The sequence below is a fragment of the Xyrauchen texanus genome, chromosome 22, assembly GCF_025860055.1.
Source record: "Xyrauchen texanus isolate HMW12.3.18 chromosome 22, RBS_HiC_50CHRs, whole genome shotgun sequence".
Taxonomy (NCBI): Eukaryota; Metazoa; Chordata; class Actinopteri; order Cypriniformes; family Catostomidae; genus Xyrauchen; species Xyrauchen texanus.
Window position 1 is genome coordinate 30,525,628 of NC_068297.1, and position 12,500 is coordinate 30,538,127.

The 12,500-nt window shown below is 36.8% G+C and overlaps 1 protein-coding gene across 2 annotated transcripts; it reads right to left on the bottom strand.

The window, feature by feature from the left end:
• Nucleotides 1-3,615: 3,615 nt before the first annotated feature.
• Nucleotides 3,616-10,108, bottom strand: LOC127662199 (protein TMED8-like). 2 transcript variants are annotated; one of them, XM_052153295.1, is made up of 7 exons: nt 10,044-10,108; nt 9,716-9,761; nt 9,506-9,614; nt 9,295-9,394; nt 8,266-8,347; nt 6,400-6,690; nt 3,616-5,076 (listed from the first exon to the last, which is right to left on the bottom strand). In XM_052153295.1, the coding sequence occupies exons 3-7, from the start codon at nt 9,610-9,612 to the stop codon at nt 4,859-4,861; spliced, it is 798 nt and encodes a 265-aa protein (XP_052009255.1). In that variant the 5' UTR covers nt 9,613-9,614; nt 9,716-9,761; nt 10,044-10,108; the 3' UTR covers nt 3,616-4,858. The 2 variants fall into 2 exon arrangements, with proteins under 2 accessions (XP_052009255.1, XP_052009254.1); XM_052153294.1 differs by having other exon boundaries at nt 3,616-5,079.
• Between the last annotated feature and the right edge of the window lie 2,392 nt (nt 10,109-12,500).

Here is a 12,500-nt window from a genome sequence, read left to right on the forward strand (position 1 = left end):
TTTAGGAGCATTGGCTTCTTTCTTGCTGAGCAGCCTTTCAGGTTATGTCGATATAGGACTCGTTTTACTGTAGATATAGATACTTTGGGGGCCTTAGCATATATTTATACAAGTGATTTGATTAAGCTATTGGCATTTCATAGGAATAATGAACAATTATTAACAATAGATGAACTTGTAGGTTGTCCTTGTAGTGACAATGATGCCTTTTCTCCTTCACAAATAACAGTCACAACAAAAGAGAGCATATAAAGTTTGGATTGATGATTTACTTCAACGGCTATGCTTGGACCTCCCTTCCTTAGAGGAAGTTACCATAACCACAATAAACAACAAAGCCAGTGATAGAAAGTAAGCATTTCTTTACGATTCTCCCAACCAATACAGAGCAATGAATAGTTTTTTTCACTTAAGCAAAGTGTGACTCACATCATGACTCTCTCCACTACTAAGATGAGTACTGGATGGATTGGAGGAGTGATTGAGTGCGAGCCGTTTTCTAGTCACTCGTGGAGTGCTGCTGATAAAACTGGCTCTCACCTTAAAAGAAAACTGAGTTTATCTATATCTAACAAATTGGCAATGTGTCATGGCATGAAAATAAATACAAAAATAAGACAAAAAACACAAGGCATTGTTATGGCAAAAGGATATTTGAGAGAGGGATGGGGGAGTAATCTTTCAAAATACATTCACGTTGAAATACCTGTCCACAAATGTTGAGCACCACTTTGGCATAAACTCCTCTCCTGCCTCTTTGTGTGGCTTCAGTGAGAAGTTCAGGAGTCCAAACACCTTGCCAGATCAGACACCTTCATAGTATACACATAGTTTTCCCAGCATGATGTAAATGTAATGTAGGGAAGGTATAAAAAATTGTTTTTGTATTTTAAATAAATGGTTTGTTTGCATAAATAAAAATCCCTGATACAAATTGTTTTTTAAATGCATTACAGCATAGAGTGGACTAAACTATATTAGCTATAGTTTTCTAGTATCATTTACTTGCCATTCAAAGCTGCTTTAATACAAATGATCAGACAGTATGGAAAATTCAAATCAAAACAAAAAGTGATTTGTTAATTCTATTCTCCCTGCGCTATATTGAAAGCACTACACCAAGACATTATTTGTTGTTTTACATTGTGAATTTGTCATTCTTCTTTTTGAAAATATATACCCATTTCAAATCAGATGATTTGAAGATGCACCAAAACAATAGGGAAAAGTCAGGTGTTTACCACTGTGTAACATCACCATTTCTTCTAATATCACTTAAGTGATTGGTCACTGAAGACACAATTTTGTTAAGTTTAGAAAGCAGAATTTTTCCCCCAGTCATCCATTTGTGCAGGTCTTCATTGACGTATTGAGCGCTTCATAATGCTGCAAACATTCTCAGTTGGAGAAAGTTCAGGACTGCAGGCAGGCCAATCTAGCTCCCGCCCACTCTGCTTACCCAGCCGCGCACTCCGGGCATTATGTTGTTTAACAGTGTCATGGTGGAAAATGCAGGGACATCCCTGGAAAAGACAGTGTCTGGATGGCACTATATGTTGCGCCAAAATTTGTACATACACTTCTGCAGTAAGTGTATGCAAGTGGCGGTGGCGTAGTGGGCTAAAGCACGTCACTGTTAATCAGAAGGTCACTGGTTCGATCCTCACAGCCACTACCATTGTGTCCTTGAGCAAGGCACTTAACTCCAGGTTGCTCTGGGGGGATTGTCCCTGTAATAAGTGCACTGTAAGTCGCTTTGGGCAAAAATGTAAATGTAATTGGAGTCCTCACAAATGTGCAAGTTAACCATGTCATTGGCACTGACACATACCATGACAGACACTGGCTTTTGGATGACACTGATAACAGCTTGGATGTTCCTTTCCCTCTTTGGTCCAGAAAACACAACAGCTTCTTTTTTTTTCTCCAAAAACTATTCGAAATGTGGACTCACTGGACCACAAAACAATTCCACTGTTCTACTTTCATCTCAAATGAGACCGAGCCCAGAGAAGTCAGTGGTGCTTCTGGACAGTGTTGATGTATGGCTTCTGCTTTGCATAGCAAACCTTAACTTGCATCTGTGAACGCAGCGGCAAATGGTGTTAACTGACACGTTTACCAAAGTATACCAGAGCCCATGTCATGATATCCATTACAAATTAATGCCAGTTTTTAACACCATGATGTCTGAGGCATTTTGTTATGCTTTTGATATAGCATAGGGTGAATAGACAAATCACTCAAGCCCTAGAAGAACCCCTTATTATGTCAAACATTATTTTATCAAACACATTGTGATTAAAATAAATTATTAAAACTAAATTCAGCTGAAGAACACTTAAATTACGCTATTTAGACTTCTAAAGAGCGGCAAACTGTTTGCACTTGCCTGGAGTGAGGCGAAAGAATCCCAATGACCTGTGACTTGACCTCTGGACCAAGCAAAACCGCCACAGAGATCTCAGTATCACTGGAAAAAGATGACCATTCCCCTAAACTAAACACCATCAGCTGCTTCGGTAAAGGCAACGGCATCTGAACCTGGTACATCGTGCGGTTAACATTTCTAAATGGGGTACATAAGAAACGACATAACAAAGACATGTTTGGTTAACATCGTGAATTTAACGCGATAAGTATGTTAAATAAATGCACCCACCTGATAAACTGACGAGGTGCTTCACGTAATGACCAAAGGGCATAAAAGTGCACTTTCCCCATGCTGTTTCTTTCCAGGTTCAGCAATACTCCTCCAGTGAATTACTCAGCGTGCGGCCCTGCAGACTGCACCCAGCCGAACCAGCGTGACGGTTGATCCATTTATCACCTCCCGTGTTAGTCATGACCAATTAAAGGAGTAGTTCTCCCAAAAATAATTTACTCACCCTCATGCCATCCAGATGTGTATGACTTCCTTTCTTCTGCAGAATACGTATATATTGTATATATTTATTATATCTTCAATAAAATGAAGATTTTAAGAGAATACCTCAGCTCTATAGGTTCATACAATGCAAGTGAATGGTGACCAAAAATTTGAAGCTCCAAAAAGCACACACAGGCAGCATAAAACTAATCCATACAACTCCAGTGGTTTAATCCTCATCTTCTGAAGCGATCATGCTTGGAAATGATACATCGGTTCAGCTTGTAGTCCAAAAACCCGTAAGAGAATTTGTATATTCAAGCCAAGGAATATTCATATGGGCTCTGTCATTTTGAATTTATTAATAGGCATACACATACTGAAATAAATGGAAGAATAACGATACGAATGGCAGATTTGAATGTTAAATTGACTGAACATTCTCTTTCATTGACTGGCAAAAATAATTTATCTAAATTAAAATACTGTAGCATAATCGTCCTCCAAAAATTAATGAGATTTCAATGCAGAATTAAATGAAGCTTTATTATTGTTACTATTATCATTATTTACAGTATTCCAGCGCTCTCTGTAGGAGATTCAAAGTCTGCACTTTTTGTTCTAATGCTGAGAAAGGCTTTTTCAAAGCTACTATTTTAAGAAAGCTCAATATATTGCCTTAAAATTCAATATTTTAAAGGAAAAGACTATATTAAAACACAATTATTGATGTAAAATACCGCAACTGCAAACTGGATTCATTAGCTATGTTTATTGTGAACAGACAGCAAAAGAAAAACAAGAGGTTGACAAGCAAACATCAGTTCCATATTATACAAAAAAGATACACAGAAAGACTAGCAGGCAAGCACACTGGCAGTATAAAGTATCTCAGCAGCACAACGCAAATAATGTAAGGAACAAAAGTAATTCACTGGTAAAGGAGACAAGTGTGCAGATCGCATGTTTGCAGTGTGATTTGGTATTCGTAATACAATCAGGAACATTGAAATAAAAGTAAATACTATACTACAACCTGTGCTGAATGCACGTAATGTGGCGTATTGCACGACATAAACAGAAATGACTATTTCTAAATCATGAAACTCTGCTAAAGTTGGTCTTTGAAGTCATCTTTTCCCAAGAGCTTAAAGGTAAAATAAAATGTTTTGAGTATCTCCAAACAGACACCAAACAACCCTTATACATGCAGAGTCTGGAACATGTAAATATTGAATCAGTTATGAAACAATTTAGCTGCCTTTTGTGACAGGAAATGGTTTCCTTTTAGTTATAAACAAGCAGGCTGTGACCACTGCCATTAGAAGTATCCCTGGTGACTGATTTGATAGCCATCTTGCTACAGCTTCCAACTGCAATAAAAACATATGCAGGTCAATATGAGGTTTCTAATATATCTCAACTAGTTTTGTAGCTCAGCTGTGGATTTCGATAAGATAAAAATATATCTGACTTCAGAGTACCGCCCTTGGCAATATACACATCAATAAATCTCTCTCTCTATACAGTATATATATAGACTTTAAAATTACTCATTTATCACAACCTGAATAAACTGTGGTCAGTTTTTTTATTTGCATTTGAGCTGTATGGAAATGTTTGAAAAGCATTTGACCTGGGTCACCACCCTTATACTTTCCCTGATTACTACAGCAGTCCCTGATATGCGATACCACAGTTGTGTCAGCAAATACAAACAGAAAACATATGGACCCGTGAAATATTTGAACATAACATCTTAAGCGCGCACAAAACAACAAAACCTGCACATATCATGAGCTTCATGATCCCATTCACTTATAAAAGCATTTTGTACGTATAAGCAAACTGTTTGATCTACTATAGGGCTTTAGATAAAACGAAAGCACAAATCAACTATAGAAAGGATTATACATGTACTGTAATTTAATACACAAGATCAAAAATAGGTATCGCTAAGACATTCATTTTAAATATGTACTTGATTCCTCAAGCACTGTAGTACACTCTGTAGTACAGAGTCTTATTCCGCCAGAGCGAATAGGAGTTGTCAAACTTGAGTAAGTATGTGCCGTCTCCTGGAAAATCATGGCTGCCGCCTTGCACTGCCAGATGACTGTCCTGACGGTACACTGGAAGGATCTCTCCCAAGTTCGAGTTGGCTACTGATTTAGAGCCCTTCTCTACATCTCCAGGAACAACAGGGCCTGCTTGAGAAAACAATTGGCTTGTCACTGAAAGCGTTTGTTACAGTACATGAATCCACTTAGTGTAAGCCTTAAACAGTTGGTTGAATCTCACAAAAACAACAACAACAACAATTAAAAAAAAACTTATCAGGACAAATATCAGCCCTAAATTTGTCTCAAGTAGCCAGACCTTTGACTTTGACAAAAGGTCTGGGATGTACTGCAGCTTAAACTGGCCAAGAACTGCCCAATTAGGGTCCCGTTCACACCAAATGTGTATAAGTGTCCATCTGGTTTTCTTAATTCAATTGTTTAGTTTTTTTTACGTAGAAATGCACTGGACTGACATCTTTGACATTTTCTCATACCAGAGCACCGCATTTTTTTAACTTAGTCTTTACCCTGCAGTCTGACTGACACGTAATGCGATAAATCACAGTTAGTTTTGTTATTATGTGCCATTTAGAGGCAGGGTTATCTGATATATTATACCATATTATTACACGGCTCTCTGGAATGCTCTATTCTGATTGGTCAGTGGCGCCATCTAGCGGTCTGATATTTCTGAGTAACAACCGCACATCCACATGTCAGCCCGCTTATCCAAGTATTGCGAATTTGTGAGTCATCTTTCCTGCTTCTTGGATTACTGTGCGATCTCTACAAGTAAGCATATTAAATAATTTTAACTAAAATCAATGTTTCATACGCATTTATTTATTTCTCGGCAAGTAGTCTTATATTAAGCTGGAATTGAGCAGTCAGACGGATGCTTTGCATCGGGGTCCTGATCACCCTGTCAGGCTTTATTTTGTGATAACAACCATTATTCCTTACATAAAAGTGTAGTGTGGCAATATGTACAGTAGAGTCTAAGCATAGTACTAAATGAGAAATTATGCTTATTTTTAGGATCTTAAAGATTTCAGTTTTTTTACTTTCGTCATTGTGATGAGTTCCATGACAATTAAGTCCAATTCTGACCAAATTCTATTGCCATATTAAGCCAGACATTTTCACTCGTTTTGTTTTTTTTGTAATCCTATTATTTTGAATGGTGATTGACTATTCTAATTGTATTAGATTCTGTATAAATGACATCACAAGGCCAAAAATAATTTCTCATGTATTTCTCTTAATTTTAGGGAGAAATATGACCTCAGCATATTCCACGAAAGTTTTTGTAAGATTTGCACAGTTTATTGATTAGTTCATTACGATTGAGGAGAACTGTGTAGATAAACTGAGCAATTTAAAGTCACAAGCAAGACACTACCAACACAAACTTCTACCAGTGTGGCTGAACAAAAGCAGGAAACAGAACAGGAAATACTCCCTCACTTTCCAGCTCGTCATCTTCATCCTCGTCATCACTGGATTCACTAATGTGGACAGTAATGTCTCTGCTGGTGACTGGTGACCAGTCGAAGTACACCCCAAAACCAATGTCATAGCCATCTGTAGCAAACTCCCAGCACACGCGTTTGGCCTCAGGAATAGTAGGCACGTGGACAGTCATTGTATCTCCACGGTAGACAGTCACCACGCTGTCTTTCTCTTGACGCATCTTTGCCTTTAGCTCCTGCTGGGCCATGGAGGTCCATGTAGATGCTGGATTCAATGGTGGAAGAGCTGTAAAAAGTTCACTCAATTAATAATTTTAAATTTCATGCATGGATTACAAGAAATGTAAGGTTGAAGCATTTTATTTACACCGTAGAGGATGTACCAAAAGTTGCACATTGGGACCCTTAAAGAATAGTTCACCCAAAAATTTTAATTATCTTATCAGATCTGTAGGTTCATAAAATGCAAGCAAATGGTGACCAAAATTTTGAAGCTCCAAAAAGCACATACAGGCAGCAAGAAAGTAATCCATAAGACTTCAGTGGTTAAATCCATGTCTTCAGAAGCGACATGATAGATGTTGGTGAAAATAAAATCAATATTCAAGTCCTTTTTTACTATCAATATCCACTTTCACTTTCTCACTCTACTTCTTTTGTTTTTGGCAATTTGATAGCCCATATCACCACCTACTAGGCAGGGAGGAGACTTTATAGTAAAAAAAAAAAAAAAAAAAAAGGACTTGAGCATTGATCTGTTACTCACACACACATATCGCTTCTGAAAATATGGATTTAACCACTGGAGCTATATGGATTACTTTTATGCTGCCTTTATGTACTTTTGGATCTTTAAAGTTTTGGTCACCATTCACTTGCACAGTAAGACCTACAGAGCCGAAATAATTTTCTAAAGATATTTGTTTGTGTTCAGCAGAAAGGAAAATCATACATATCTAGGATGGCATGAGTGTGTGAGCAGATGATGATAATTTTCATTTGTGGGTGAACTATTTCTTTATGCCCCAGTTTTGGTAAGCTAACCAAATAAGTTATTCAAATTCAGGTGTCAGAATAAGTGAGGCAACATGCACTTATTCATAGTGAATTGCAGCTGCATCATTTCCCATTGGCTCTCACAACCTCATTTAAAGTGAAATCACTGTCACATACAGCCTTTTGGAGTTGCTTATTGCTTTTATAAAATGACGGCAACAGCAATAATAATTTTTTTATAATATTTTTGTTATAATATAAATAATAATAAATCAAAAACTATTCTTATACCAATTAATTTGGCCCATTTATTATAAATTAAATTGATGTGCAGTCACATGTTGTGCGTATTTCATCCACATTGTATCTTTTACAGCAGTTTTGATCACAGCTCATGAGATTTCAGAGTCAAAACTATCCCGTTATATAAAACAACTTTTGTACTGCATTCTGTATGCTACAAAACTAGGCCTATAATGTACAATGCATGATGTTTTTAAACAGCTACAATACATCACAGTACACATCAAAAGATTTGAAGAGTTGTATTCCCCAAACTATCACATGATCACCAACCCTACTGTGACTTATGAGAATATACACCAACCCTATAGACAATACACATGTTCTCTATGGTTACTTTCAGACATACTACAAATATCAGATTTGATTTGAATATGTTATTGATCACTTATTTAAGGCCTGTAATTAAATCTAAAGAGCTGGCATAATCCATTAGGTTATCAAAGTTTATGGACACCTTTCATTTTTGTTTTAACTGCCACATTCTCTGGGGGCAATGATGAAAGATGATGAGAGGGTTTCCATAGTTCAGCTTCACTTCTCTAATAAGGGGTGTGCTAACCTTTTTTCTCCCCAGTGGGCGATGTCCCTTCACTGGTAGTGCTCTCCTGTGAGTCCCCAGTCTCTGCCTTCCCAAGAGGCTCCTATTAACAACACCACAACAATACATATAATGTAATATATACCATATATATATATATATATATACATTGTACACACACTGGTGGCCAAAAGTTTGGAATAATGTACAGATTTGGCTCTTATGGAAAGAAATTGGTACTTTTATTCACCAAAGTGGCATTCAACTGATCACAAAGTATAGTCAGAACATTAATAACGTGACGGATTACTATAACAATTTGAAAAAAATGTTCAGAACATCTTAAACTACTTTTCATCAGCATATCCTCCACGTGCAGCAATGACAGCTTTGCAGATCCTTGGCATTCCAGCTGTCAGTTTGTCCAGATACTCAGGTGACATTTCACCCCAAACTTCCTTGTCTTGTTGGGCACTTCTCACACACCTTACAGTCTAGTTGATCCCACAAAAGCTAAATGGGGTTAAGATCCATAACACTCTTTTCCAACTATCTTTTGTCCAATGTCTGTGTCGCTACGCCCATTCTAACCTTTTCTTTCTGTTTCAAAATTGGCTTTTTCTTTGCAATGCTTCCCATAAGGCCTGCACCCCTGAGTCTTCTTTTTACTGTTGTACATGAAACTGGTGTTGAGCGGGTAGAATTCAATGAAGCTGTCAGCTGAGGACATGTGAGGCGTCTATTTCTCAAACTAGAGACTCTGATGTACTGATCCTCTTGTTTAGTTGTACATCTGGTCTTCCATATCTCTTTCTGTCCTTGTTAGAGCCAGTTGTCCTTTGAAGACTGTAGTGATCAGTTTTAATTAAAGTACCAATTTCGTTGTGAAACAGCAAAATCTGTACATTATTCCAAATTTTTGGCTGCCAGTGTATGTGTGTATATATATATATATATATATATACACACACACACACACACACACACACACACACACACACACACACACATATATACACACTGTATATCTTATAGGTTTAATTTAAATACCTCTGTAGACTGTGGAGATTCTCTGTTATTGCTGTTATCATCCATTTTGGTTTGGTTGTCCGGTTGGATTTCTGTCCGTGAAAGGTCTGTGCTTTGAAGTCTTAAAAAGCAAAATAGGAAAGATGATGTTTAACCCAAAAATAACCATTTAATAATTGTAGAGCTCCTATATGCAGAAAAGGTTACATCAAAGCATCCACATGCCTGTTACCTGTTTATAGGGTTTGCTTCACAGTTTTCTGAAGTTATACCAGGGAAAGAAGAAACGGACAGGGATGACAATCTAGACTGGAGCTCTGATGTTTCTAGTTTCTCCATCTCTAGAGCACCAAACACACAAACTATATCAATCATCATGTACACATCACAATACTCGTCTAATCAAAGCGCAGGACTTCATTCAAATCGGACAAACTCTTACCTGACTCACTGCTGTCTGTCAGATAACCTCATTAATAACACAAACTCTGAAAGAAAAAGTACACCTTGTTTCCAAACATAAGATAAAACGTTATTGCTAGTTTTACAAGATAAATAACACGGCTACGTTTCGCGTGCAATCGGCATTAAAAACGCAACTGACATAAAACATGAATCGCAGCAACAGTTTTGAACGACGATGAACTGCAGTGAAATCACCCATCAAACATCAATCTCTGTAGAAGGAAAAAGATCGAGCACAAACACAAAAAGTATGTTTTAAACCCGCTGTTCAGTATTGTTGTATAATATAATGTACATGGACGTACCTCCGGAGAACGTGTGATACTCAACACAACAGGATAACGTTTGACGCCCAGGAAGTCCGTTAATGTGTAAATATGTCGTGTGAATAGCTGTCAGACACTACATAATAAAAGTCCCCAAATAACAAGAGCTATTCAAGGGAGTTCTTTTTTGGCTAATTGTATTGTTAGATCATTCATTTCACCCTCCTATTGCGTTCGTGTCAATTTTGACCATGTAGTAGTCTCCAGAAATCTGTTTTTTATTAACATTAATATTCACATTTCTTTTTATTATTGTTCTGCGTGATTATATGTAATCTCAATAACTAATCTTATTTCAATTGTATATTATAATCTGTTTTAATTTGACTTTGTAACATCTGTCCAGGTAATACAGATGAAAAACTCCTCTGACAGTAAATCATCCTACCTCTTCATTTCAGACTGGCAGGACAATCTGATTGGAGATTTTGCCAATCAGAAGCCCGCAGTTGGGTTTTTCAATGGGGTAGGATGGTTTTTTTGCGCTACGTAGCGCAAAATAATAGTCGTACGGTAGGAAAATCTGACAAGTTAGGACGAATCAACAGAACATCGGGAGAGGTCAATAATTATTTTTAAATACCAAATAGTTTTTAAGATGAAAAAAAAACTTTGTGACACACACACAGTGCTACACACACACACACACACACACACACACACACACACACATTCCTGTACAAAACAGACATGACAGATGCAAACAAAAATAACAAATAAACTATAGCAAAGGAACTACTGCCTAAAAGTTGTGTGGTAAGGGCAAGTCAAGGACTAAAAAAGCAAAAAAACAAACAGATTTTTTTTTGGTGAAAATATAATTTTTAAATACTGGTAATTGTTAATAACTGGTTCATTTTGTTCCGATCAGTTTTTCAGTAACCGAAGCCCAAAGTTTTTATCACAGTATATTTTGGGAATTACACCACTTACTGTTGCCTGAAAACATGAGGCTTTACTCTTTGTAGTAGAACATAAGCATGTGCTTTCATTTTGAAGGACACCGGCAGTTTAAAATGTAAAAATAATTGAAATAATTCGGCCCGCAAAAGATGACGTGTTGTCCAAACACGCCACAAAGTGTACAAATGTAATTGCTTATTCTTTTGTGTAAGGCAAGTGCCTTATTTTGAGATTGCTTTTCCAAAGCTGGTGCTTTGATTCTCTTGTGAGATCTGGCAACACTGCAAATGCTATTTCACCCACCCTTAACACAGAGTACTGTTTTTAAAAAGAACGTTATTAACCGTTATTTTATTTCGTTCTAACTGGTTACCATTTGGAAAGGAGTCTGCGGAACATCGGAACCTGAAAGAAAAAAGAAATACTGTTTCTGCTCAGAACAAACCGAAATAAAAAACATTTTGTTCTTAGTCCCTGGTTCAAGCACATTCTACATGCAGCCATTTGATAATGAACCAGCTGTCAGCTACTCAAGCAATAACATTCATCAGTTCATGCAAATTAACCAAATATTCTTTGTTTAAAATCATAGTAAAGAAGTATTTCAAACATTTTGACCACCAAGTTGAATTGAGCAGTTATGAGTAATAGGAAATTCATTCAAATTATTAGTAATTCTTACATTAAATATTCATATACATTTTATATTATGTTATATTCAAATACAATTTCATGTAAATGTTGGAAAATGTTGGATCTCTTCATGCATCACACTGGTTTGGCTGTAGTTAATGTTTATTTTTAAATGTCATATAATTTCTAAATTTTATTATATATATATATATAAAAAAGCATATTAAATAATACGTTTTATGTTTGTCAGTTAACATGCCAAAACATGCCCTTTTACATGTATGGACAGTTTAGAATTTAAAAATGATTTATAAGCTTAAATTCTTAAAGGGTATCTAAACCCTAAACAAACTTTTTTTAGTTAATGATCTGTAAGAATGGGGCTTTATTAGTACTGGTCATTGATTCAAGTAATTTTTTTGACATTTGTGTATAAAGTGTTTTAATTTTACAATATATGGTGTAAAAACGTCTGAGTGCTGCCCTCTTCAGGTTGAACGGGTATGCCTACAGAGCGCGCGCTATTGACATCAACTCGATAAAACTCATCAGATTTATGTACATGCTTGAGACCGTGTGAGGAATAATAATAACATAATAGTAATACTCCTGGAGAAAATTACCACTCCAGTCACTCTCCATTTTAGAGGCTGACAGCAGCTGTCAATTAATCCGTCACTACGGGTCTCAGTTACACGGCCCCCACTCAGCCCCGCCCTTGTTTCGTCCCCTCTATCCCTGCTGGTGCCTGCCCACTTTTCCAGCATTTTTCAAATATTGCTAGTGGGTGGAGTCAGACTCTGAGCAGGGGTTTAGTTACCCTTTAAAGGGATAGTTCACCCAAAACATGAATTTTCAGTCATTGTTTACTCAGAAATGCATCCATCTTTAAACTCTTCA

Coding starts and splice junctions, on each gene's coding strand:
- LOC127662199 (XM_052153294.1), bottom strand. CDS start 9,612: ATGGAGAAACTAGAAACATCAGAGCTCCAGTCTAGATTGTCATCCCTG. Junction 9,395..9,505: donor GAAGCAAACCCTATAAACAG/GTAACAGGCATG, acceptor TTGCTTTTTAAG/ACTTCAAAGCACAGACCTTT. Junction 6,691..8,265: donor GCCCACTGGGGAGAAAAAAG/GTTAGCACACCC, acceptor AACTTTTTACAG/CTCTTCCACCATTGAATCCA.